Here is a 27,263-nt window from a genome sequence, read left to right on the forward strand (position 1 = left end):
GAATGCAATTACTGCTTCTTTATCCATGGCTTATGCTGTCTCGTGAAATGCAATTACTCTTTTAAATACCTACATTTTTTTAAGGAGTTTCCCTCCTTTGCCATTTCTTCAGGATACAAAATGAGTTTAACATGATTTTTTTTCTATCAAGCATGAATTCAGGCCAAGATTCACAATTCCAAAATGTTTTCCTCTGGAAACGTTTATGGTAAGATTGTAGGGTGCATGTTATGGTATGTAGCTTTGGAAATCATACCTGTCAAAGCCAAAAAGTCCCAAAAAGCTCATCCTTGACCTATGCCATCAAAATGTAGTGGGTTCAACCACCATGACCCAAACTTTCCATCAAGTGGGTCAAAACATACACCAGGTTTTCGTTTATCAAGATCCATGTGCAAAGTCCATGAAAGTGAGATTAGTACATGGAACCTGTGTGGAGATCGAAGGAGAAGGAAGATACTCTTTACCTAGGATCAAGGGATGGAGCACTTGCATACCGCTGCCACTACTGCCTCAGGAAAGTTGTATTGCCTGTGGCCCATTTTGTGCTTTTTCTGTCTGCGGTGTAGCACAACAGGTGGCCGTATGTGGTCCTCAGCTCTCCTCCCTCCCCGTGCCTACCCACCTGCTGCACGGCTGGAGGAGCGCTTGCTCTGTGGCACAGGCTCGGCACGGCATCCCCTTGCAGAGTCTCTCTGCACCTAGGGCTCCTTGCATACAGCAGTTCCATTGCCCTGGGAAGCTTGCACTATCCTGCAGACCTGGCAAGTGGCTCTTGGTTTACTGTGCTTGAAGCTTTTGTGCGCAGAGTGGTGTGACGCTGGGGACTCTTGCAGAACAGCTACAGCTGTCCTCTCTCTCTCGTACTGTAGTGCTCCATGTACTGTTGGGTTAGAGTGTTCGTGACGCAGCAGCGCTTTAGGCAGCCTCACTGAGAGGCCACTACCTGCTGCAGGTTCCCGTTGTGCTGCAAAGCGCTCATTGGAAGCGGAGGTGGAGGGGGCGGCGGGGGGAATAAAGAACTGGGCATTTCTGAATGAGTCTGTTGGTCAGGAACTGGCATGGGGCTCACTGAGCTAGAGTCACTCTGCATAGAGCCAAGGTTGCTGCCATCAAAATGAGTCATTTTCTTCTTCATTAATTTTCTTTCTTTGGCTCTGCGATTCTGGAACCAGATTTTCACCTGCAGAGGAGCAGAGGAAACATTTTTTCAATTACTAATAGGATGCAATGTGGCCCTTTATGTAATTAGTCATGGGGCATAAGAGAAAATCAATTGCATGAGGACCACTGAGAAAGGCAGTAGCCAACTAAGACAACAGAGCTGTTTGCTTGTTTTTCACACAGGAAATCTTCACTATCTGGGAATCAAATATTTATTGACAGTTTGATAAAGAGTTTTTCAGTGTTAGTTTTATTTTTAGGAAGTATATTTTATGGAATAAAATTTGATTTTTGGGTACAAAATCTAATGGAAAAGAATCTCATGCATCACTTTGATAGCCAAAATACTCTGAGAATATCTTTACATTGGAAACTGTATGCTCTAGGTCAGAGTAAGTCTAAACCTGTTGTTTGCCAATGGACTGAGGAACAAAAGCTTTCCTGTTTCAAAGGCTGCGTGTTAATCGGTTTGGTCCAAAGTGTAAGCGAAAGAACAATGGCAATACAGTTCGGAGCAGGATTGCACCATCTATCAGCACGTCCCATACTGGACTGTGCATGTGTGCTACTGTTGGTACACACATAACTTCAAAGAATTATGTAAGCAGTGCCTTAATAGCTGAGTGTTTTTTTATTGCATTTGTAGATGGAGCAAGAATCTGCTGCTTATGGTGCTTCCCACACAGCCCACTGCTATATACCATAGTCATTGCTTTATCACAGAAATGCAGTCAGCTTTGGGAAGAAATGGAGCAGCTGTTGAAGAGCGTACAGTTTTGGGTAGGATGGAACAAGCTACGATATGAGATGAAATTGAGCAATGTTCTGTTGAAAGTACAGCAGAATTAAAATGAATTTGATCAGGTGTGAAAGGGTAAATGTTCTATGGCAGGTGAAGTGTCTTTGGACATGAATCCACAATATTGGATTTGAACTGGTGAATTCCAAATTTATCCTTGTTTATCCTTGGAGGTGGCTCTATATTATGTCTTGTCTGTGTAATGAGTCAAGCTATCGCATTCAGACGTGTTCTGCTGTTTTCCCTTTGGTATTCAGGTGACAAAGGAAGCACTTTTGTCACCATTTTGTATAACCAAAGAAAAAAATCTGTGATTTACTGAGAAATAGTGATTTGTTGAGTTATCCTTTGCTAGAAGCATAGGAAAGAAAAAGAGTAGGATGATCAGAAAGAAGATAAAACAATAAAAAGTGATATTATCTGTGGGTATTATGTTGTGTTTTGAAAGAAACCTAGTAGTTAACCCACAATGTTACCACAAAACATCTTAAGGAGTTTGTATGGCAGTCTCAGTGTATTTGTCATTGAGGCATTAGTATTCCCATTTTACAGTTGAAGAATTTGGATACAAACAAAACTTGTGGAAACTTGAACCCAGGTTTCTTAAGTCCTAGGCTATCATCTCGAACATTTGGCTGTTCCTTCTGTTGTCTTAGTTTATGGAATATCATTTCAGTGGCAAGTTCTGTTCTCAAATACTCTCAAACTTGTAGCGTTCTACTTGTCCTGAGGCAACCTAGCCTCACCAATGCGTTTGCCAAAATTCAGGACAAGATGAAACAGCCTAAAACTCAAGGTAACACGAGATGCAGAATTACCCTCTAGGTTCAGTGTTTTTATCTGCCTTTGAATGTAGTTTTCTTTTTTTTTTTTTTTAATTAGGGATGCAGTTCTATAGTGGTGATCCAGAGAGAAGTTTTAGTAGGCACTTCATGTTCATATGCCAATTATCCAATACCTACAAGTGAATACAAATCTGAAATGATAGACTAAGAGCTAATGTGGTCAGTTGTGTCTGCCTGATTTATTCTGTCTGTGTTTTTTCACTTGGTGGTCTCTTTTCTTTCAGTATTTTTTCAATGGTTGAGTTGTCTTGCAAGTAACTTTTCCCCCCAAGTCTAATCTTCTCTCTTCTTCCTTGTCCTCACCATCTCCTTTATTTCTGTCTTTCTATATCAGCAGTCCTTCATTTTACCGCTCTGTTTTTGATTAGATGTTATGTCTTTCCTTCCTTGTCTAAACAATCATCCTTGTCCTTTGTCCTGAGTGAGATATTCCTTCCCGTGTCCTGGATGGGATTTTGGCACAGCCAGTAAAAATGCTTTCCCAGAAAGTCATTTCAGCTCCTAGGCAGAGCACAGTACCTCTAGGACCAGGATAGTGTATGTTCAGTCAATGGTGGTGTCATATTCATGTGGTGGGGTTATACAATTCTGTACAAAAGGTTAGTGGGAGGAATATATATCAGTTATTTCCCTCTTAATCTTACATTTTCAAGAGAGGCTTCAATGAAGTTTAGGCTTTGTGCATTGGAATTAATATTGTTCATAACATATATTGATGATGGAGCAGAGCAAACATTACAAGAAATGTTGCTGTGATTCCTATGATAAATATGAAAAAAAAAAAGTATTGTGCCCTTTTTTGCATCACCACTTCAAATATGCTAACAAAAGGTTTTTCAGGAATTATCACTGAACTAGGAAGTTTCAAGTAAATATTGTTCATTTACAGAAACAGATCTTAGTTTTTAAATTTAGCATAATGAAGCCAAGTTATTAAGAATTTCACAGTCAGGGAAAATACAGATAGTATGATTTTTATGCCCAGTTGAAATAATCTTAATTTTCAATAATTAAATACTTGCACTGAGCTGCAGATTGAGAAATGCTTGCAAAATGTCTGTTTGCTTCTCCATTTCTGTAAGCTCTTTCAGCACTTGCTTTGCAAGACAAGTGCACGTTGGATGAACAGCTAGGTGTATTTTAGACTATCCCTGCTTATTAGATCCCACAAGCAGTGGTGAATCAGGCATAATCTTCAATGAATAATTTTGAATAGTAATTTACTGAGGAATCAGTGCTGTAATAGTGTACAATTTGCTAATAGAAAGCTAATGAGCGTATTATCCCCTGAAATCTGTTACTGGAGATCCTTCAATAGCACTTTTAATTTTATATTTAACTGCTTATTTCAGTGTACTGTGTTAAACTTTCAAGTAAAACAGAACAGAACAGAAACTGTTGCAAAAATTTCTCCCTGCTACTGCTGCCCTGGTAAAGCAGAGAGAACTCCAGCCAGGATTTTGGGGGGATTTTTGAGCTCCTGTTTCTGAGAACAGGACTGTATTTGAGACTGGTGTTTGCTTTTTCAGTACTGGTGCACAGCTCGGTGCTTTCATTGTCGGAGCTGAGCTAGTGCTGATGGACTATTTAGAAATAAGTGCAAGGAAGGCCATCGGGCTGTTCTGCTTTGAGTTCCTACACTGCAAGTGGAATCCAGTCACGTTCACTTATTAGAGGCATTAGCATTTCTGTGTTTTTAACCAGTGCTATTATCTCCTCCGCAGCGATAATAAATTCAAAGGAAACCCTGAATGGGTGATCCATACTCTACCTGTCTCTCAGAAAGTCTTAGGTTTGCAGCAAGTTCAGACTTCCTCCTGATTGTAATGTATCTGTTGTAATGAAATTCCTTCTCTAATTCTAATCTCTGATGATCTGTGTAAACCACCCGGTACTTCTCTCTTGTTCTTGTTTTACCTGTTTTGAGAAAAGAACACATAGCTTCAAGCTAGAATTTTTTTAAATTCAGTAACACAAAATATCTGACTTACATTTGAAAATATGTTTATGGGTATTTTAGGCCTGATTCTCTATGCACTTACCCAGGGTAACTCCCTTGACTGCAGTGGACTCGATCTTGATTTACAACACAGGAATTTCAGACCCTCAGATTTTGGTTTTACTCTTCAGTAAATAGATGACAAACTGGTGCTTAGATTCTTTATTACCCTTGTGTTATTTGGGAAATCAAAGGTGGTCTTGTTAAGAGCTAGGAGCCAGGAAACCCTGGTTGTGTTCCCAGCTCTGAGGCAGGCTTCCTGCATAGTGTTAAACGGCTCGGTTTCTCCGTCTCTAAAGCTGATATAATGCTACCTGCTTTGGAGGGAAATTGTGAAGTGTATTTTACTGCATAGAAAATATTGAGAGCTTCCAAAGTTCCTCATTTCTTGTTTCTGGAAAAATTCATATAATATTGTGGTTATTTCAATTTGCAGGTCATGTTTCCCTTCAAGTCTGGCGCAATCTATCCATGACTTGACAACAGCACAAAGAATAGTAACGTAGATTTTCGGATGACGATAACAAGATGGGAAAAAGAAAGCAATAAGGTTTAACATAGGACATTGAACAATACTAGAATTGCAGCATCTGTTCTTTCGCAAGCACCTTTGCTACCTCATCTCAGCTGTCAGTACAGCCGACTGAGACGTGGCTCAGCAGTACCTGAGGTTGCTAGAAGGTAATGGCAAATGACATGAGCCAATGAAGACATATTCAAGTGGCTGGAAGTTTATGGACTCCGTATGGGATAATTTCCGAGGACAGCCTGTCTTGGCTTTAGTGAAAGAGGTGAGAACGGGACAGGCTACTGGTGCTCCCTCTGTCACCTGCCTTTCCTCTTTTGTTCATATCGGGCAATCAAAGTATCAGGGATCAACACCTGTTTCAAAACAAGGCACTTGAGCCCTTCCCTAAAGTCTTCCTACATTCTGGAAAGATTAGATCATTAATGTGCTAAGACCAGTGTTATCACGCTCACTAATAGTGTCTTATTCTTTCGCTTGTGCTTCCTTGTTTATCTGTACTCATCTGGACATTTCTTCTTATATATATATGTTTAGACTGTAAATTGTCTGGGACAGGGAATGTGTTTTTATCTGGTATTTTTTTGCAGTATCTTGCATAGTGGTACTCTAGTTAGTGATTCTTTGTGTCCTTGCTGGTCACTCTGATAGTATAATTAATGAACAGCCCCTTTAGATTAAAGTTCTCTCAGATCATGCATAAAACTTGAGGCACATGGTGGCTTGCCGCCTTTAACAGTCTGCTGTCACTGCAGATGTAGCATAGCTTTGTACAGTGGATTATGCTTGCTTTTCTCTGAAAAGGTTGTGTGAATGCCTAGTTTTTCAAAAAAGGGGTTCCTCAGACTCGTACGACTTGCACACCTAATAAGAGTAGTTAATTTTGAAAGAACGAAGAGCTCTGGAGAGCACTGAAATAGATTTTCAGGCTATGAGTTGGTAAAATTTCAGTCTCCAAGCAGGTGACCACGGTATGCTGCCCCACAGCAACCAGCTTCCCCCCTGCAGGAAAGACCCTAGCTGGAGGTTTCATGTCTCAGTGGAATTGAAGGCCTGACTGCTCCCCAGTCCCCCTTCCAGCCCCCCATGCTTGTGAATTTTTACTAGTGCCCAAAGATCAGAATTTGGGGTGCAGAACTGCAGCAGAATCTTGAAGTACTTTATGCCTTAATTTGTGACTTGGTTTCACAGACGTTTTCCCTCCATCTGTGGAGGGAGACATAGGATTTAACTCCTCGTTTGGATAGCTGAACGTATTTAAAGTTAACATTACTTCTCACTTGCTGTCTAAATGTATACACCCCATGGTAATAACTTGAGAGCCATATCACTTTCTCTCTCGCAGCATTTGACAATCAGCGCTGTGTTAATTGTAAGAATATTTGGCTCCGTATGATAGTATTTACATTATAAGGACTTTAGGGCATTGATCCTTTTAATACTTTTTGTAAAGATCCAAGATACAGATTTGTTTAGCACTGGAAGTCCTGGACACTGCAATGCTGTAAACAAATACTGTTACGCCTCTGGCTGTGGACAGTAACTGGTTCGCCCTATGTGACAGGCTGTCTCTAGCCCTCTTCCCAGGCTTGTAGAACAAGGTCTACATCAGAATTTGCTCCTACAGCTTCCAGGCTCCATGCTACTCGAACCCTGGGAAAGTACTCTGTGTTAATAGGAGTTTACAGTGATACGGGCATTTTCCAGCTATCTGGAGCTCATCAGCCTGTTTACTGGGAGTATTTCAATAGGAGACATAAGTGTATGCATGTACGTATTTGTTGCTTTTGTTGGGGCTTCTGCTCGTTCCACGTAGCCAAAAATACTTTCACTCAAATCAAATAACTTTGCTGCCAAGGTTTTGCTAGGGTGTGCTTGACTGGGTAAGTTTACTCTAATAATCAAGTGAGAAGTGATGTTAATTCTAAAATATTATAGGAAGAATTTTAGAGTCCCTGGAGAATGGTGGTTATTCAGTTCAGCTCACATAAATATCAAGACATTTGTTTTCATTCTTTGGGAGGGTAAATTGTTTGTTTAATGTATCATCACCTGGGGTGCTTTAATGCCTTACTTTATATTTTTTAACTTTTGATCTCTCTAGCTTCTGTTTTGGTTAGTTTTTTCCTTTGGTTAGTTTTTGGGGTCATTCTATGGGACAAAATGCCTCCAGTGTTTCCCTAGCTGTCCTTTGTATTGTTAAGATGGAGTACACAAAAGAGCAACAAGGTGATCTTATCTTGCACTCTGTTCTTATTCAGGAGCCATAGACAAATATCAGATGATCTTCTGTTGCCAAAACAAGGTGGTAAACTTCAAGATACACCCTCCTGTTTCTGATTTTAAGTGCAAAAACATTTATTATCAGAAGAGGAATGTTTTTCTTTGCTTTTTAAACTGAAGAAGAAATTAAATGTATGTGGATAACAGAACTTTTTCTCCTACAAAATTCTTTATTGTCATATAAGTACCTTTATATTTAGTAGTGATGATAATTTCTGATTCCTTTTAAAGGAACATTGGGAGCTTTCACATCTAGTTTATTTCTTTAAAGGAAATTAATATTTTTAAGAAGTGGAAAAGAAAAAGGAGAATATTTCTTTCCTGAAAGTTAAAAATAATCTGAGTGAAAATCTCTGTGCTCTCTCAGGTAAATCTTGTCTTTAATAATCTGATTTTTTTGCAGAGTAATACCCTGCATGGGAAACAGCAGAGAGGGAGAGCTGAGGTCTGCCAGGGCCTTCCTAGAGGCTGCTTGTTGTTCTGACAATGTCATGTTTCACTCTGTTGGGCCCTTGCCCTTACCTGTCAGGGAGAGACTTCCTACTGCCCTTGTTGGATGCTGTGCTGGAATTACACTGAATATGGCATTTCCTTTCAAAGGCAAAGGACATTTTTCATATATCTTACAAAGTTAAACAAACAATAGCAACAAAACCTTTCTGTAAACAGTTTGGAACTTCAGCCTGTAATTGCATTTGTTATGTGGAATTGACCCTCTCTGTGTTTGGAGCCAAATCTTGGAGACCTTCTGCTGTTTTTCCCTACAGTGGTGCATTTTATTTCAAGAAGAAATATTACCTGAGTAAAACCTGAGGTAGGATTTATGGATTAACCTCAGAGACAGCAGAAGGATGTTCTTCATTTCTCAAACTTCTTTAGGAGCTAATGACTTTAATCATCCAAAGCTAAAAGTTAATTTTTTAATCCAATCCATTAGTGAAATCCTGTTTATTTTACTCATTTAGATAGGTGAGTGAACTTAGCAACATCCAACTTTCTACAATCTTAATTAACCTTTTATTAATGGCAGTTTATCATTTTAATCAGCAATATAGTGTCAGTTTTACTGGAAATTTTGTATGGTGGACAATTATACCAGGGAATGGCAAGCGGCTGGAGAGGTTATCAGCAGTTGAAGCAGCTGCTTTGAAGCAGCTACCTTTGTAGTACGACCGCCTTTGGGATGGTGTTGGGGGGTGGATTCCCTGATTTTGCTGAGCTATTTAAGAACAGCGAGCTTTGTCAAAAACTTACTTCCCAAATAGTGACTACCTGAGAGTGCCTCTGGAGTGATGCAAAATCAAGAAAACTTTTCATGAGGTTTAACAGTCCGCTTCTGTGACACCCACTTTAGCAATTTTCGTGAGTGGCCAAGTTTTGAGTTGGGGGGAAGGGAACGGCTTTCCTATTGACCATAAAATTCACAGAGCATTTCTTCTGAAGACAATAAAGCTCGGAGAAGGCCTCTTTATTTGCTGTGAAAATCATCACCCTTTCCGGCAATATAACTCCTGAAGAAAAGAGAGAGAAGGAAGAGACAAGATTGCATATCAAAGCAAAGAGAAGTGTTAAAAGGGTCTGTTGCCTCAATATGACAGATAGGCCTCAAAACCTAAGACAATGTAGCCCAGGAAAGGAAAAAAAACACCATCAGACCTCACAACTAGTTTACAAAGCAAAATAGATTAGCATTAGAACTGGCCCTGGCCCCTTTTTCAGTGCCTCCTCTCTTAACTGTTCAGGAATGCCCTTGTCTTCCGTAAATTGGCATCATTCATAGAAATCCAGCAGCTACCTAACTTAGACAGAAGGTATCATGGTATAGAATAGTGTCAGGTTACTTACAGAGCATCATGATCTCAATTACGTAGTTTAATATCGCTTCAGAGGGAATTAATGTCAGTGCCTGATGACTGGAATGCAACTTAAGTTAGTGAGAAATGTGAAATGTTTTTCTGGCTTGGAGATAGGCTCCGTTCAGATCTGCATCTTTGTGTTAGCTCAGTATTAAGGGAGAGATTAAAGATAGTTTTTGTGTTTATGATAAAGCCATCAGAGATCAGGACCCAGAGTTTTGTTTTGGGCCTATCTCTAAATATTTATGCACTTATTTTATCAGTTAGGAATAGAAAGGGCCAAATTCACCCTACTTTGATTTCAGTGACCTAACTGGAGTTGTGAAAAAAAGATAATTTTAAATGAGTCTGGAAGAAGGACATTGTGCTGCACATGACATTCTGTAAAAGCTAAATTTTAAAAAATCCTTGTCATTGTGTTAGAAAACATTACATGGGCCCAATCCTGTATAAAAATGTGTGAGTAATCTCATTCCTGCCAGCATTCTTACTGAGATGAATAAGACTATTCATTATTGCAAAATGGCTGCATAAAGGTTTGGTGAAATTCTGTGTTTATATTTTCTGGTGGGTCTTGAGCATTTGTTCTTGTTATACATATTGAGATGACTCATGCTAAAAAGAAGAGAAGAGAAACACAGAATCAAAATCTGGCAGGCGACTTGAAGAATTTTCCCTCTATTTTGCTCACTTCTGTTACTGAACACTATTTAAACCTCTAATGCCATCTATTAGGGATATCTTCTACTATTCTGTAATAAAGCTTATTGGCCAAATTATGTTCTTCAGTTTGTTAGTGTGAACTATTCTATTGTGTTTTATTAATCTTCATCATACAGAAGTAACTGAATCCAGAGCAGAGTCGTCTTTTGTCGCTTTTTGATGATGATTGGACAGACCCCCCGTGTGGGTTTTATTTGGCAGGAGGACACAAGCTGCGGAAAATGTAGGCAGGTTTGTAAGTGGCAGGATCAGGGGACGTTCCATTGCTAGTGACACGCTAGGCTAAACACAGGTGATCAGCTGAACATTTTTCAAGTGTTACATGTTCTTTAGGCATTCAGCGTTTTGCAGGTATGGCTTATTCAGAGGCTTGTTTCTCTTCCCTAGAATTGAGGGAATGTAACTTCTTTCTTCTTCAAAGACTAGATGCTCTACATTTACAGTACCTTTGCTAATGATGCCATCAGCACCTGTCATCATCAGAAAGAGAGTCTTTGTATTTTCAGAGTAAATCTTTTATTGAACAAGAATGACAGGAGAATTATCATGTATAGAAAATGTCTCTCTCTGCTTATAATTAGCTTCCCTCTGTTTCAAAACTCCTGCCCTCCCTATTTTATGGTAACATAAGTGCAGATCTTAAGATGTGTTTTCAGCTTTGTGAGTAAATTCTCATTGCTGCTGAAACTGCCTGGCAATTAACTATTCAGACGTATTCTTTTGGGCACAGTTTTACCTCAAATTTTTGTTGCTTTCTCACAGAGACAAAAAGAAAAGTCTACTCCTCTGTGAAAATGTTCAGATACCTCCGAAAAAATATTGAAACCAAGAGGAGAAGATTTATGACCTGCTCTAGGATGGATTTCTTCTACTTTCCATCAAAGAATTTGACAGTAATCACGCTATTTATGTGCACGCGTGCGTGTAGAATTTGTAGCCTTGCCACCTCAAATCCTAGTTCTCATGGCTGTGTTCTGTCCTCTGTTGTAATTGCTAGTTCCTTGGCTTTGCTTGTCCTTTCAAACTGGTAATTTAGGAGGGGAGAGGGGAAACGGGAGCAATATTAGGGTCTTTTTCCACCCATGTTCTTGGGTGAAAATACTAGATAGTTAGGGTTTTCTCCTTGAAGTGTTCCAAGTCAAAATACATTTGCTTTCTCCTGTATTCTGAACACCCTCAAGAATGCAGTGACCAGGCCTTGGATCCTGCTCATACTGCATGTAGGATCAGTCCTGCCAGTTCCAAAGGTGCTGGGAGACACATGCAGACAGGCATCCTCCAACCACACGATGGTGGTTGAAAGTCTGACTAGATCTTTGCTGTGGGGAGTGCATTCCAGCACCGCTAGACCAGCATGGTAGTCTCACAATAAATTCTGAGATCTTCCAGAGGTTTCACGTGGCATGATTTCATGAATGTCACATAACACCAGCTGAAGACATGGTCTTATATTTGTTGTTGTTTTTGGAGTTACACAGTATAAGACTAAATAAAAGTAATTTCTTTTGTTGTTCCAGGTAAACTGAATAAGTGAGAGAATACAGAAAGACTTCTAAGATATGAGACAGTGGTAGAAATTTCAATAAAGTGGTTTTTTTGTCATCTGCCAGGTCACGAGGCCAGAAAGCATCAGTAAGAAAAGCTAATCGTGAAACCTCTGGAGATGGAAATGTCATTGATTCTGCACCTTGTTTCTGTAGCTGTTACTCACAAGTCGGACTACTCATGTAAGTAAACCTATGGAAGGATTCTCTCCTGATTTTAAAGGGATATGGTTACTGGCACATTTCATGCAGACTTACAAGATCATATTGCAAAAATCACTTGCCTTAATAGTCTGTGTTTCCATGGTAAAATTGTATTATTATTGCTCACTAGTATTTTGCAACAGTTAATGAACAAATAATAAAACTCATTTGTCTAATTTCTGTTCTGATAGAGTTACTTTGGGTGAGTCTGAGCCTCAGTTTTTCCATCTTTAAAATAAGAATAGTAGTTCATATCTATTTCACAGGGAATAAGGATAATTAATAAATAATAGCTGGATTCATCAGCTCCTGTTTATACAAACCCTCTACTGAAATTGCTAATGGTTTTTCAAAAAGACTGAAGGGTCATACTCAACGTACATATACAACTTTAAGAATATAAAGAGCAATAGATTCAATCTAACAAGTTACTCAGCGTTTTGATTGTGATCCAGCAGACAACCTCAGTACTTGCAGTCAGCCTAGTCACATGTTTAAAGTCAGTGGCAAGGCTTGCACGCTCAAAGCTACACTCACTTAAGTGCATAGCTAGATCCGACCCGTTAGTGTTAGTTGCTGTTAGTACTAATTTTGAGTTTTTTGGAAAATGGGGGAAAAACAAAAGTGTCTTTGCTTCTAAACAGAGGAAGAGGAGGGAGTGAGGAAAAAGAAACTGACTCCAGTGAAGCAAATTTATTGGAACTGAGTATTCCCGGCATATGAAAAAAAGGGGGGGGAGGGAAACGGGGGGGAAGAAGCAACAGGAAAACTATTTGCCTGAATGTTTCCCTAAAGCATGACCCAATACCCGTGAAGTGAATGGGTAGGCTCCCACTAATTTCAGAGGGCTGTACACTGGCCTCTGGGCATTTGAGGGGATACGGCCTTAGGACATGCTGATTTCTTCAATTCCTCTGGACTTGAAGGTACTGAACGTCTTATTGGACCAGTCACTTCAGAACGGAGAGACTGCCAGCACCGCCAGCGGATGCTCTGACCCTTGCAGGCTTGTTACGCAGGCGGTTAGAGCCCTATTGTCTGTTATACATAGCACAGTGTCCCCAGTATTAGAAGGGACAGCACAGGCAGCTCAGCAGACCAGATCTCTCTTGCAGAGAGGCTGCATTTTAAATCCACAGGAGCAAGAGGCAGGTAGGTAAAGAAGAGATGAGAAGAAGTGGATTTTTGAATAAGTTTTCTGCCATCAGAAATTATATGGTGAATCATACGGTTTGTGAGTAATTTCATTGCCCTCATAAGGACTGCTCAGAAGTAAGTTGGAAGTTTTTGCAAGATTGGGCCCTCTTTTGTTTTTTCTTGGGTAGTATACAGTGAAGAACAAATGTGATTAAAAAAAACACTATTTCTTGTATTTGGCAAAATTCTTGTTCACCCAGAGTAACAGCTTACTCTGATTGTCCTATTGATTTCTGTGGACTATCCATGAAGTTGCAGTCAACAGTAGTAATGACTTTGTCCATACAGATTAGATGCACTATTTTAACAAAGACAATTTTTGTATCTGGGTGCTTTTATTTTTCTAGAACATGTTTTAAATAATTATCTTCCCATCGGAGAGTGAGTCAGAACTTGCTTTAAAAATCATTATTTGCAGGCATGTGTGGAGCAGAGGTGGCAGAAAGGAAGGACTGAAAGGAAAGGAAGCTTCCTAAAATATAATACTGAAATACTATGAGCATCTCTTTAGAGGATATACTGGGCATCCTTAATTCCTATTGATCTCAGTGCATGTCAAAACTGCTCAGCACCTCAGAAGATCAAATACCTTTATAGCAGATTGTGTCTTAGTTCTTTTCAGGCACTTTCCTCCCCTCTTCCTCCTGTCCTGCTCCCCTGTTTTGTTCCATTCTTTCCTTCTGCTATCTGATCTAAGGTATAGACATTTGGTTTAGGGATATGCAGTAGTGTTTTTTTTTTTTTGTATTGTTCCTTTCCACAGTCAAAAGGGATCCTTTCCTGAAGCTTCATGACTTATTTTTACTTTTTAAATGCAGTGAAGCATCATTTTTCACTCACACACTAGTATGCATTGGAGATTGACCTGTCAAGGTATTAACTGGTTGTATTAGGATGGATCTTTATATTCCTGCATATTCTGAAAGCTACGACTACAAAGTGAAGCAAGCCTTTCCTTATCATTCCTGTTTTCAATTCGACTCATTGTTTGATCTTGCCAATCTCATTTCATTTCAGTGTTCTGAAGAAGGAAGTTTAGGGAGGTTGTTTCTAACACAAAACCTTATGTCCACCCCCTTTACGTTTTACTTGAGTCTTTCACGTCTGCTCTAAAACTTCAGGAAAATAAGCAAAGTACTGGGGAAATATGATGCTTTCATCATGATTTCTGTCCACAGACATGTGTCTTCATTCAAATCTGTAGGACTCGTGTTAAAAGCAATTATTTGAAGTTCAAAACTTTTTTTTTTTTAAACATATTATCTTAAGTGAAGGTACTTCACTGTTGAACAAAGCTCATGGCTTTTTCATCTGCCCCAGCATTAAAAGTCAGGAAAGAAATATAAGAATTCATCATCTGATCAAAGACACGATCCAATAATAGAACTGATATTTAACTGCTAGCAAGAGAATCCTTCAAAGCAATTAGGATCTTTTTCTTTTTTTAAGATGTACATTTCCTGTAAACGGGAAACTTGGCCACAAATAAAAGCTCTTCTCAGCATAAACCTCAGCGCCCTCCTACCTGTAGAAGTGGATTGCACCGTTTTCCTCATCCATTCGTAAGAGCTGTGCCTTTGGCTGTTGGGCGAGATTTGCTGGGTATTAGTTGCATCTGCGGGAGGTAACCCCCCAGCTGCAGCGGGATGGAGGGAGCTGTAATCAGCAGAGCTGTAGGAGACCTGCCCAGGAGAGGAGCCGTTGATCTGTGCAGCAGCAACGGTGCTGGAGGGTCCCGGGCCGTAAGCGTTCCAGTCCTCCCTCTGTGGGCCGTAGTGAGATCCCCAGGTTCCCGCAGACTGTCCGTGGTTGTCCAGAGTGGGCACATGATGATATCCCATGTAATCTGGATAGGGTGGAGTAGACGCAAAGTTTTGCGCCGGCAGGTTGTTGCTGCTGCACCTTGCAGATCCTGGATACATGCTGGTTTCTTTATCCAAAAGATAACTCACATACATGATGCTCACAGCCGGGCTTTGTCTTGCTGGGACATCCTGCTCCTCGCAGTGTTTGTTTGATCTCTCTTCCCCTCCTCTTTCTTTCTCTCTCTTTTCTAGCCCTCCCTGGCTCTATAAATGACTCCTGCTAGCCCTGATGTCCCTTTACTACACATGATTAACAATGGTGTTACCAGGTGCTGGTGGTAACAGTTTACTAAGGTCCTGCCTGATGTCACAGATAACTGCCTGCCCCAAAATTACATTTGCATTCAAATGAAGGGCTGACCATGCAGGCAACCCCACCTTGCTGCTAGTTCTAGTGCTTCCTTTCTCACAGATCCTTTATGTATTGCCATCCTGGTTCTATACTCCTTAAACGTAGTTTGAAATCTCATGGTCTTCAAGCCGAGTTGCATACATCATTAACCAATAACTGTTCAGGCAGTAAAAGCAGTACTTTACTTGTGCAATACATGGCAGAATCTAACTTCAGGCTTTAGGTTATAGTTAGTTAAAGCCTGTTATCTGCTAGTCCGGCAGTCTTTTGTTAGAATGTGCTATGTTATTGTTTTTAAACTGAAATCAAAGGACTAGTTCAGTCCTTAACTGCCACCCTTCCGTACTTGCTCACATGAGCGCTCCTCTTGACTTCAGTCCTTAGTCCATGTGAGAGAGCACTTACAAACCACAGTAATCCTATTGATTTTAACATTACAAAGGATATACAAGAAGTCTCATAGTCATTTTGAGCATTTGTTCATACGAATAGTCTTGTTGATGTTAGCGAGCCTATTCATGAGCTGGCTGCTTGCCACCGTGATTGAAGTTTCTCCGTTCTGGCTTACAATGTTAACAGAAAGAGAATCTGTTATTGAGCGAATGCAAAATCTGTCACTTTCCCCGTGCCTGTATCGGGTTTGTGATATTGAAATGAGTGGTGGTTTTCCCTAAACATTGTTCTGGTTTCATTGCTGTGTTTGTTCACAATAAGCAGCACTGTTTCTTATAAATATGGGAACAAATTATAGGTTTTTAGCTTAAAAACAAAGCAGCTTTCTAACTTTCAGGAGAAATCCTGCATTAATAAAAAAACAAATTCCTATGAGATTATTTATAACCAGGAGTGAGGGGTGAAGGTGTTGATTTCTTTTTTTAATGAGCTAGATACCTTGGCATTGTCTCTTAATGAGAATTTACTCTGTTTTCCTTCCTCTTCCTTTAATGATGTGATACTTAATTGCACCTTTATTAATGAACCAGCTTGTTAAAAGGATATTTTTGTTAAACAGGTGCAAAGTATAATGAGTTTTTTCTTTGTTCTGAGGTGTATTTTTTCTTTAAGGGTCTTTTGCACTTTAACACCATGTAAACTTACAGGTTCCTCCTTCTGGTTCCCAGGAGGAAAGAATCACTTCACACACCTGACAACACTGCTGTTTCCTTCCCTGGGAGAAAGGTCTCTAGGCCGTATTCACACAATGGTTTGTGACTGTAGTTGTGGGAGTCCTTTTTGACTCTGATATCAGGGCTAGATGGAAAAGGCCAAACTTTCTGTGAGTATTTGTTAAGATTTTCCTACTGCGCATTGTGGCAAAACTTACGCTTTTTTGCTATTTGCTTCTTGTATTTGCAGGATGATGTTTTGTGGCGTAACTGTTGAAAGGTATTTTCAAAATCATTGGCTGGGGGAAGTTTGCAGAAGCAGCTGATTGTGTTTGCGAGGGTGAGCGTATTCAGTTGCAATTTACACATGTGAGACAGCCGGCCAGTCAATAGGAATGAGTACAGCTGTTGGTGTAGACTCCCCAAATGTAGGGCAGTCACCGATCTGCGCGTTGTCTGAACAGCTTGACAGTCTCCTGTATCAGCAGCATAAATCATATTAATCTCTCTCTTGCATTTTAGTGTCTCTAGACAGCCTGTGGCTCAATGCAGTGGGATACAAGTTCTGCAGCACAATCTAGATATACTTTGTCTTTTTCTTTTTACTAGTACTTACTCCCTTTTTTCAGTCCTTTAGAAACGCATAGAATCAGTGAGCAATGTGGTTGTTAGTAGCTGTCAAGTTGAGACAGTACTGAAATAATTACAAAGAAAGATTTTTTTACAACTTTTTGTTGTAACTTAATTTCAATTTCCTTCCCTCCCCCTTTTAAGCATTGATGTACCTCTCCTGAATGCAGCTGTACCAATAAATCAGCCAAAACACTGCAGAAGAGCTGAGTATCACTGCATAGTTTGGATCTTGATCTGCTCTTATTCAGCATTCAGGAATGCTGGATATATCAGACTACAGCAGTTCTCTATCCTACTGCAACATTATTATGAGAGAGAGATTTTGGACCATTATTCCCTAATGGTATAATTTGGTTTATGAAGCTAGTGAAAGAAGATACTATACTGAGGTAGTATTTATTCATGTCTATTAGAATAGTATTAATAATTACTACATACAACTACCTTTTGGCACTTTCAACTAATATATATTTACGGGCGTGTAAGGACTATCTTGTTGTTCCATACTGCTTGAAAAAAGTACTTTACAATATATGATTGTTGAACTGACAGTGCTTTACTCCTTTGGCCGCATGCTGTGAACGCTACGTGGATTCCTGAGTGCCCTAAGTTGGTCTTATTTGAGCAAGTTGCATTTTACTGTCAGTTCCAATTTTTTAATTTGTATTACTTGAACCTAACCTATTAGTTCAGCCATGTCTTTGGACATGGATGTTGTTTAACTGGTGGGGGTAGATAAATAATCAAATACTGATATAGTTCATTTAAAAATAAACATTTTCATAGATATAAAAAGATTTTGATTTCAGTTGCTTTTCGTACTTTATAGCAAGAATATCTGTTAGTAACAGGTGCCTTCTTGGGGAGATCAGTCTATCTGTGTACCCAGTCCTTCGTAAATATGCAGTTCTTCAGTCAAAACCTCTTCTGGGGAAAAAAATTGAGAAGTTTCTCCATAGTCAGTTGTTATATCTGTAAAGTGTTTGTATGCAGTGCTATATGTGTAGACTATTTGGAGCTACTTCTTTTGTTGAGTAAAGTCTATTGACTTGTACATTTTCTTAAAACTAAATTGATAATTTTCTGTACTGTGAAAATAATTATTCTGTTTCATAGGTTGAGGATAACGTTCACTGCCTCTTGCTGTTCCAGGCCTGCCCCAGAGCCCTTTATCAGAAACAAAAAGCAGATCGTGTCTAGACAAATGCATCTCTCTGTTTATGCCTGCTTTTCCTCTATGGCCTTGTTGGTTTTTATGTTTTCCTTAGAGATTCTACTCTATGGAAAAAGATATGTAGACTTTTGTATTGTACATTTATATTTACAAAAATTATTTGTATGTAGGATAACATTTTTTGAAACTCAGTCGTGCTTGGAAAATCAGTTTTGAAATAAGACTAAGAAGTTTTAAAGTCACAAATACGTAACCTTAAAGGTAAAATAGAAGAACAGAAGATAACTAATCAGAAAATAGTTCTTCCTCTGAAGAAGTTTCCTCCTAATATGTGCAGCTGGTATGGAGCTGAGTGTGAATCTATTTCGTTCTGCATTTAGTTATGCACTAACACAATGTATTGGTACATCAAAAAATCATGATTCACTTCACACAGGAATTCAATAGGCAGGTAAAAGCACATCAGATGCCCACCATTTTTGTGTACATTACTGTTACTTACAGTGAAGTTTGGAATTTGGAACTGAACTGTAGATTTCAAACTCTGGGTAGTTTGGTTTCCGAATTCTAGCCCAAGTTAAAGAAAATTTCCAGTGTACTGTGAATTCTGACCTCTTCCTCTCCAACCTGGTGATATTTATAACTAGCATTTTGTATTATTTTGTTAATAATCCTGCACTGACAATTCTGAATTTCATTCTGTTATCCTGAATAGAGTTCTTCACAAAATTTTTGTTTAAGAGCATTATGCCAAGTGGAAGAGAGGTCCTTCTAGAAGGGAAGCTGAAGTAACAAAGCAGGGATCCAGCTCTTTTTCCCGAGTATGTTTTCCCAATAACTATGTTCTGAAGGATATAGCAGTCCCAACCTTCTCCACACTTCTCATCTTTGCTTGACTCTAATGTAGCAAAGGAAAAGGGTAGATTCTGATCTAAATAACTTCACTGACTTCAGTGACAACTGCCTTACATGCGGTATAACAGTTTCACTGCTTACAGTCTGAGCCCGCTGGAGGCCTGCCACGTTCGAAATGGCATTGCTTTGTCTTTGAATTTATAGTCAAATGTTCTACAGAGAAGCAGATAATGGGACTGAATTATGAAGGCTGAACAAAAAGCAATAAATAGATTCCAAGTTCATAACATAAATTTTATTAAGTATATGCAGTATTTCACCATTCTTTTGTGAGTAGCAGCGTTACAGCTAGAAAGCAGTTAAGGTGGTATGAATTGCCTTATAAAATATTATTCTGTCTTCCTAACAGCATCTATTGCGTGATAATAAATCCCAACCATTATCAGTAAGAAACTCTATTTCTCCACATTGATTTGTGAAAAGACCAAATCCAAAGTCATATGGGTCTAGCAAATTTAGTAACAAGTCTATGTTCTAGGCTTATGTTGAGAAGCCAGAAGATAAATGGAAATGAGGAATTATCCTGGATTCTGGAGACAAAGAAAAATTATGAGCCCAAGCCACCAGATTCTCCCTATGGCTTCTCTGAGATACCTTTTCCAATTTTAAATTCTAATAGTTTCTATAGCTTGAGGTAAGGAAGTAGCATCCATCATAGATATTGTTTGGAAAAACATCCCTTAAGGTGTTTTTATCAGATACTGCAGAGACTAGGCAGGAACTCTGGATTGCTCCAATTCACTTTGATCATTCCTGTTCTCCTACATGACTCCAGATCTCCAGGGCTTCCTTTTGTCTTGTCATAAAATCATAGATCTGATAAAATTGTATCTGAAGCTTCTGATCCAGATGTTTCAAACCGTAACCACGTCAGTGCCCTAGGAGGCAGATATTCTCCTACGCATCCATTTATTTTAAGGTGTAAATATTTATTTAAGTTTTCTCCTGTGCTACTTATAACAGGGTTATTCTATCTTGTTGACCTTTTGGAATAAAAAAGAAAAACTCTGAGAAGGCACATGCAGAGTAAAGCTAAGTCAGACAGTAAACCCTTTTCAGTTTAACTCTGGAAATGTCGGGACCAAACTGAACAGTATCATGGATAAATCTGACCTTGAAAATCCATGATATTTTGTAGCAGCCCTTAAAAACAACAGTAACTATCTTTTTTTTCTTCTTTTTTTAAGATAAATCCTACAAATGACAACAGCTATGGGATGTGCTGTTGTCGTGGAGGAAAGATTAACTGTAATAGCTCATTTTTATTTTTTATGAGCTTTCACTTTTTCCCAAGAGCAGTCGCACTCATTTTTGGAGGCAGATGCCTATCTGAAAATAGGCTTTCAATTGCAAGACTGATCCTTTCCTCCTGTGAAGCAATGGGGACAGCTAGTGGTCGGCTGGCTGAATGGCAGGCCATGTCTAATAAAAATTCCAGTGACTATGTCTGTACTCAGATTTCAAAGTACTTGAGCTATTCTGTTTTATAGGGAATAGAATAGATAATAATAGGGTCTTAATATCATTCTGATCTCGTATATTAGCTTCTTCTAGGAGTGCCTTAAGTGATGTGATTCATATCTGTCACGTTCGCTTTTCATGCTGTCCAGATGCAGGAAGAAGTATGGTTAATGAAGTGGTCTAACCTGGAATTTGGGCTTTGTTGCAGTGATTTTTGCCATGCTATTTAATTAATTGTAACATATCTCTTTTGAAACCTGAAGTAATGCTCTCAGGGAACAGGGCAGGCTTTTTAAAATTAGTCTTTACAAGGGGGTGGTTTTTTTGTTTTTTGTTCTGCAGAGTGCTCTTAGGTCCAAAATGTGCTAGATATTGAGAGCTGGATCACTGAGGTGCCATATACAACTCAGGGTGTAAATATACAGGACTGGTCTCTGTTGCACTGAAATATTGCCTCTCATGTAATGTAAAATGCCACCAGTCCAAATGCTGGTATTTCACACCCACTTTTCACTAGTAGAAATGCCTTATGAGGCAGACTGCTCGTATGGCAGTGAGGAATGAAGAGCAGGACTGTAGTATTCTAATCTAGTATTCCTTTAAGGAGTAGCTGTGTTTCTAACCTATATTCCACGTTAATGGGTATATGTGTTGTCACGAGAATGATAGAAACTTCCAGGATTACGCTTCTTAGCTCCCTGTCTTGTAAAGAGAGAGCTGACCTTCCCGAGCAGGTAGACAGTCGAGCAGAGGTAAGATAGAAAGAACATTGAGATAGCTGGTTCTCAGGGCCACCGATCTGTTCAGTTACCTTGGACTAACCGAGTAATTGGTGATCCGCAACAGATACTAATCTGTAAAATAGAAGTAACACTCATGACCTCGCGTGGTATGGTACAAATTAAGAAGTGCTATGAAAGTGCTCAAAGCTCTCCGTATAAGGGGTAACATAAAAATACGAATTCCTTCTTTCATGGCTTGTGAAGTAAATGAGCTAACGTTTGTTGCCTGCAGTAGCATGCAGGGTACCTAACATAAAAGACAGTCTCGTAAGAACGTCAAGAATATTGCTGGTTCTGATTCTGAAGGGAAAATCTCCTTTTCTAACTGTTATTTTCAGGTTGCCCTGTGCTTTGAATTTTTAATGCCTTGCAATATGCCGGATCTCCTCCGGCTGTGTGAGTCACGCCACTTCTGCGATGTGATGGAAAGTGATGAAATTCATGTAGCCAAACCTGGTAAGTCACTACCCAGCGTAAGAAGAAAACCAAGGGGTCTGCTCAGTAATTCCACAACCAAGCACGGCCAGATCTGAAACCCATGTTCAGTGCTTTGGTCTGTTTGCACGTTGTTGGTGCTGCAGGACCTCGGCCGGTCATTTGGCTGCCTCCAGCAACAGGAGGGAAACCCTATGCTGTAGGCAGGAACCCACCGAGGCCGGTTCGTAGCTAATGTGCTGGCAGACCTGCTGCGTAATGGGAGGTTTTCAGTCGCTGCCAAAAAAAGCACAGGCAGCGACAGGAATGCCTGGTATGAGCTGTGACCAGCTGAGTTAAGCAAAACGTAATCTGGCGTTCCAGTACTCTGGTTTTTGTGAGTTTGTGTATACGTATGTTTAAGGCGCTTCTACTGAGTGGAAACTCTCATGTCTGCAACTCTCAGATTTAGAAGAGAACTGTGTTGTTCTTCATATATGGCAAAACAACATTGTGACTTTTAAATGCTATCTGGTGAAATTCTAAATAATCTAAAATAATGCTTTGGAGAGTTCTATGAACACAGTTCTCTAGGTGTAAATCCTGTTCCTTGTGCCCTATGTGCTATTAGGCAGTGAGCTGCTGGCACAGAATCTGTATGTGGATGACTTGCAACTAATTCTTAAATAATGCCAAGGATTTTTTTGGTGATTGCTGGAACTAGTGCTGTTTTTTCATTTAGCAGGGAAAATATCCCTGGATGTAACAGAGTGTCTCAATGTAGGTGACTCACTGATCTACACCTAGTTTTCATATAGCTGTATAGTCATTCATGAAATAGAAATAGTCGCAGAAATAGCCTCTCATTAAAGTGATCTTTTCCACTAGGTGGCACTTTTAATACGTAGTCTAGGCAAACCTTTCATGTCTGATTAAATACCCCTATTAGCTGCTGCTCAAATTTGTAGTTAGTAATCGACCAAGCTAAAAAAGGGTCAATGTATTGCTGCCTACAGCGGTTTTCATAGCTGCTTTTAATACTAGCATTGATTAAATCCCCACCCCCTAGTCTGTATAATGGTAAATTAGCTCAGGAATTATCCCCCCTTCCTAATCCTTGTATCCAGCCTTTTGCCCCTCCACCCCCCCCCAAAAAAAAAAAGAAAGAAAAAGAAAAACAACCCAACTAATCTTTTCCCTCCCTGGAACTTAAATATAATAGTGTCGTTTAAACAACAAGTTTTATTTTAAGTTGCCAGATACAACCAAAATGAAGTGCTCATGTATTCCCCACGGTTGTTAACCATATGAGTGGGCATCACGGATCATTACTTTGCTCAGTGCTTCTTCCTAGCCCACTGACCAGGCTCGTTCCCTGTGCTCATCTAGCCTCTAGTGGGGCAGGTAGTGGGAGTATGCACGAATAAAATAAGCCAAAAAGCAAGGACAAAAGTGGCAAGGGGAGCAAAGGGAAAAGGAGTAAATGACATGGAGAAAAATGGGAGTTGCAAAGGGAAAATTGGATGGGAATATGAGTAGCATTAATTTTTATATTTAGAAAACACTTGTTTGAACTTTTCTAATATTTCATTTCTCTTTTGGAGCACTTTACAAAACAAACCTTCCTTGTGCCCATTTTATACATGAGACAAGTCACCAAAAATTGCACAGTATGGAATTTATTTATACTAAAACTCAGCTCCCCAGCTGCTTTAGTTGCCTCTGCTACTGGAGCTGCCTAGGAGCCTCAAGAGAAAAATTGAAAGAAATTCTTGCTCTGTTTGGAGGTGTGAGGTATACTCTATGAAAAATGGAATATAGGTAAAACCTAAGAATGAGAATATCCTCAGTGAAGTTATATCATGTTTATTCATCAAACTAAAAATTATTGGGGAATGGGAAGAGGTGCTGGAAAAGGCTTTAAATTACTTCCCTCTCCGTAAAAGAGCTAGATTAACTGATACAGGCTTGGTGGTACCGCATATCCATTTACCACTAGTGAATACAGTACGTCAATACTGTATGGTATTGACCGTGCTTATTATCCTAAATTTTGAGTTATGCCTACCTGGTAGAGCAGAAAGGATAAAGATGCTGAAAAAAAATTGAGAAAACAAGTTCGATTTTCAGCTCAGACCGGCAAGATTAATTTTGCTTTGGGCGAATTATTTAATCTATTTAATTTATGGCAGTACAATGAATCTTGAACTATTTAGGAGTACAGTAATGAGTTCCAGTTTTTCACCATGAGTGATAAACAGATGAAGCCAGGTCACTGATAAGACTGAACTGAATTATATCTCTTCCAGCAGCTCCAGTTATGGAAGCAAGCGCCTTCTCAACAGCTGATATTTTCAAGTAATTTTGTATGTTAAGCTTGCGCATGGCCTTCTACTTGAGCACTCTGTTTTAGGGTCCAAAATCACTCAGTAAACTCAAGAAGACCCTTTAAGCTGTTTATATTGACTGTGCCCTTTTGAGGGAAGCTACTCAAAGTAGTAGGCTTGCAGTTAGCAGGGTTAAAAATTCATTATGAACCAGATGAGATTATTAAAAATAAATCAGATACTTTTGGTTCAGTTGCTCTGATTAGCTGAGTGTATTTCTGCAAATCCCTGTATAAACTCATGACTTGAAAACATTTCAGTTTGGTGTTAAAAGCAAAACTTCCATTGTCACCCTGAAAGAAGCTATGAAGTGTCATATATGGGAGGTTTGTAGCTGTACAGCTGTTGCTTAAAGTGTGCAACATCTGCAAAGTTGATGCAAAAGCCGAGTTTAAATATAGAAAAGTGTGAGCACTGAACCTGCTTCTTTTGGAAGGTACCATACCTCTCCTTGCCCAGTGAGCGACCTTTTTGGTTGTAGCCTTAGTGCACTGAGGGCCTGTAGCTGGGAGACTGTTTACCCTCAGGTACCTGATTTGCTCCTCAGAACTTTAGGGGAGTTATGCAAGAAGTCAAATATAGTGGCAAACATTTTTAAAAGGAAAAATGCCTGCAAGCTCCTCTCTGCTTTCCCTCAAAAGGCGTTAATGGGAGTGGTTCTAGCTTTTATACAAGGACAAATGGCATGTGCAATTCACGGCTGCAAGATCTTATTCAAAACAAAGAGCTTAGAAAGGTTTGGAAAAAGATTTGGTAATTACATGAATCATAGCAAATACAATGCTTAAAGAATATAAATCCTCATGCTTCAAGGTACATATTGTCAGGGGAAATTTTCCATAATTGTCTAGTGTGTGGTTTACTGAAGTTTTCTCTGAAGTATCTGAGTTCAGGTTCTGATTATTTAAAAGACAGTATACTTTAATAAAGCATCAGTGCCTCAATTTTGCATAACAATCCTTGTTTCCACTATTTCAGCTGCTAATGGTATTTCACACATTTTATAGCGCCTTATATTCAAAAATATTTTGCAAATATTTATCTTTATACTTCTAGTAGCCAGATAAGTATTTTTGCTCAAATCTAATCTGTTACACTGCCATTGATATGACTGCTAAACTGAGCGTGAGATAGTTTGAGGCTAGATAATTATCTGCATAAATACTTCCATGAACTGTTTATAAATGACTTGGCCTAATTATGTTGAGTAAGGATGTCCTGATAATAGAGTCATGGCTAATAATGTTTATTTGCACATTGCTTAGCATAAAATCCAACATGCACCTTTCCTGAGTCACTAGTAATTTACACAGCTACCACTAGTGGAACAGATGATCATCTCACAAGCATTAGCTAGGCTTAGCCTCATAATACTTCTTATAGGTACAAAGATAATATTCACCTTTATATATTGAGAATTGAGGCAGAGAGAATTGATGTGGCAAGAAGTCAACAGTACAACAAGAAACAGGAATGTATCCCCTAAAGCATAATGCAGTGTCTTACCTACCAAGCCATGCTTTCTCCTCCTTTGTACTTTCTTGTTAAATTGTCACTGAGTGTATGACCCGATGTGTATGATGTGCTGAAGCAGCGAAACTCTGATTATGGAGAAGTCAGTGGCAATGTCAGAACTGGAAAGGGGGAAAAAAAAGGCATATAGGAACTCTGCCATTGGACTCTGCCTTCGTTCTGCAAATAGTCCATCTGAAGAGAGAGAGAGGGAGAAACCACAGTCCTGGTACATGGATTCCAGAAAAGTAATTAAGGAATTCTCTTTTGATAAAGAGCCTTTTTTGTTTGTTTGTTTAATTCCTTGCATTGCACGGGTGGTGAATCTCCAAAAGATAAAGGCTGTCAAATTAGGAGAAACTCTAAGATGGTTTAGTTCTTTGTTTGGGCCTGTTGCTGCCTTTCAACCCTTAGAGGCAGAGCTGTGGGGAGGAAGTCGGTGTTCCATTCGCCCTGCTGGACTGCACTTGAAAGTGATGAAAAAATTTCAGCTGGTATTCTTTACATGGAGAAGTGCTAAATGAAGGTGAAGATTACATCAGTTTATTCTCTTATTTCAATCTCTGTGGCTGTTGAGTGGCACCTGAATTTAGGTTTTGGAAGATGCTGCTTGTATGTGAAGGAGACGGCATAAAACGGCTTCGTAGTGGGTTCTTTCTTTTCTCTGTGAAGTAATTCTTCCCTGCCTCGGAAGGCTCTAAAATGAAACCCTGTAACTCCAGCCAGGCTAGGTGCTGTGCCAAGTAACACAGAGATACCTTTCAGTTTTGTAACAGCACAACAGGGCTGTTGCCAATGTGGCAGGAGAACAAAAGATATTGTGTGACTAAATTGTGCTTGATGCTGCCAGGGCAGATGTTTCTCAATAGCCATCAGTCACATGGAGGAAATCTCACCAATACTGTGAGGTAAACAGAATTATTGTACCAACAGCGTTAGTTCTGCGTGGGCTTTAGGACTGGAAAGTTGTTTGAAATGCCTGGCTGGTTTAGTTCTCTAGGTGCCCTTGCTGAGTCCTCTTAGCAGTGACCCATGTATCTCAGAGTGGAGGAATGAAAAGTTCCAGTCAGGCTTAGAGAAGAAGGATACATTGGGGTTTATAATGGAAGAGATCTTCAATGCTGGTTATCAGTATACTAGCAAAGCTTTTCCAAAACAATCTTGGACGCCAGGATGAAGACCTCCAAGTATCCCACTGACATTTATTTTTCCGATCATTCTTAGGTGCTTATTGTTCTTAGCCTTTGGTGACAGCGACAGAAAGAGGAAAATGCATATAGGTGATTGCTCTATGGATGCTAACACGAATATGTGGTTCTTCTACTATGATGTTTTTATAGTGTAGGAAGGTGGTTCTCTGCCAGGTGAAGAATACATATGATGTTTGCAGATTAAAAAAAGGTTATCCACATGGGTAGCAGTTCCAGTACCCTTCATTCAAGTAGTGCTGCAAGTCCAAGCATCTCTTACCTCTTTATGGATATGTAAAGGATGTTATCTGTAGTCTCCAAAGAGTTAAATA

At 39.5% G+C, this 27,263-nt stretch overlaps 1 protein-coding gene and 1 long non-coding RNA gene across 3 annotated transcripts in view; one reads left to right on the forward strand and one right to left on the reverse strand.

Annotated features, from left to right (window-relative positions):
- Positions 1 to 27,263, forward strand: part of LOC106489851 (uncharacterized) — a 310,540-nt gene that overhangs the window by 28,591 nt on the left and 254,686 nt on the right. For both annotated transcript variants that reach the window (XR_010885584.1, XR_001293477.2), the window contains exon 3: positions 11,806 to 11,922. This is a non-coding gene — a long non-coding RNA (uncharacterized lncRNA). The remainder of the gene's footprint in view (positions 1 to 11,805; positions 11,923 to 27,263) is intronic.
- LOC106489848 (homeobox protein CDX-4-like) lies at positions 860 to 15,098 on the reverse strand. The gene is made up of 3 exons (XM_013949111.2): positions 14,666 to 15,098; positions 4,580 to 4,725; positions 860 to 1,183 (listed from the first exon to the last, which is right to left on the reverse strand). The coding sequence occupies exons 1-3, from the start codon at positions 15,096 to 15,098 to the stop codon at positions 929 to 931; spliced, it is 834 nt and encodes a 277-aa protein (XP_013804565.1). The 3' UTR covers positions 860 to 928.

The sequence above is a fragment of the Apteryx mantelli genome, chromosome 13, assembly GCF_036417845.1.
Source record: "Apteryx mantelli isolate bAptMan1 chromosome 13, bAptMan1.hap1, whole genome shotgun sequence".
NCBI classification, from domain to species: Eukaryota; Metazoa; Chordata; class Aves; order Apterygiformes; family Apterygidae; genus Apteryx; species Apteryx mantelli.

Excerpts from the sequence above, each read along its gene's own strand:
- LOC106489848 (XM_013949111.2), bottom strand. The coding sequence starts at position 15,098 with ATGTATGTGAGTTATCTTTTGGATAAAGAAACCAGCATGTATCCAGGA. Across the intron at positions 4,726-14,665 it reads GGTGCAATCCACTTCTACAG|GTAAAACAAGAACAAGAGAG; the intron begins GTAGGAGGGCGC and ends TTCTCAAAACAG. Across the intron at positions 1,184-4,579 it reads TAAGACTTTCTGAGAGACAG|GTGAAAATCTGGTTCCAGAA; the intron begins GTAGAGTATGGA and ends GCTCCTCTGCAG.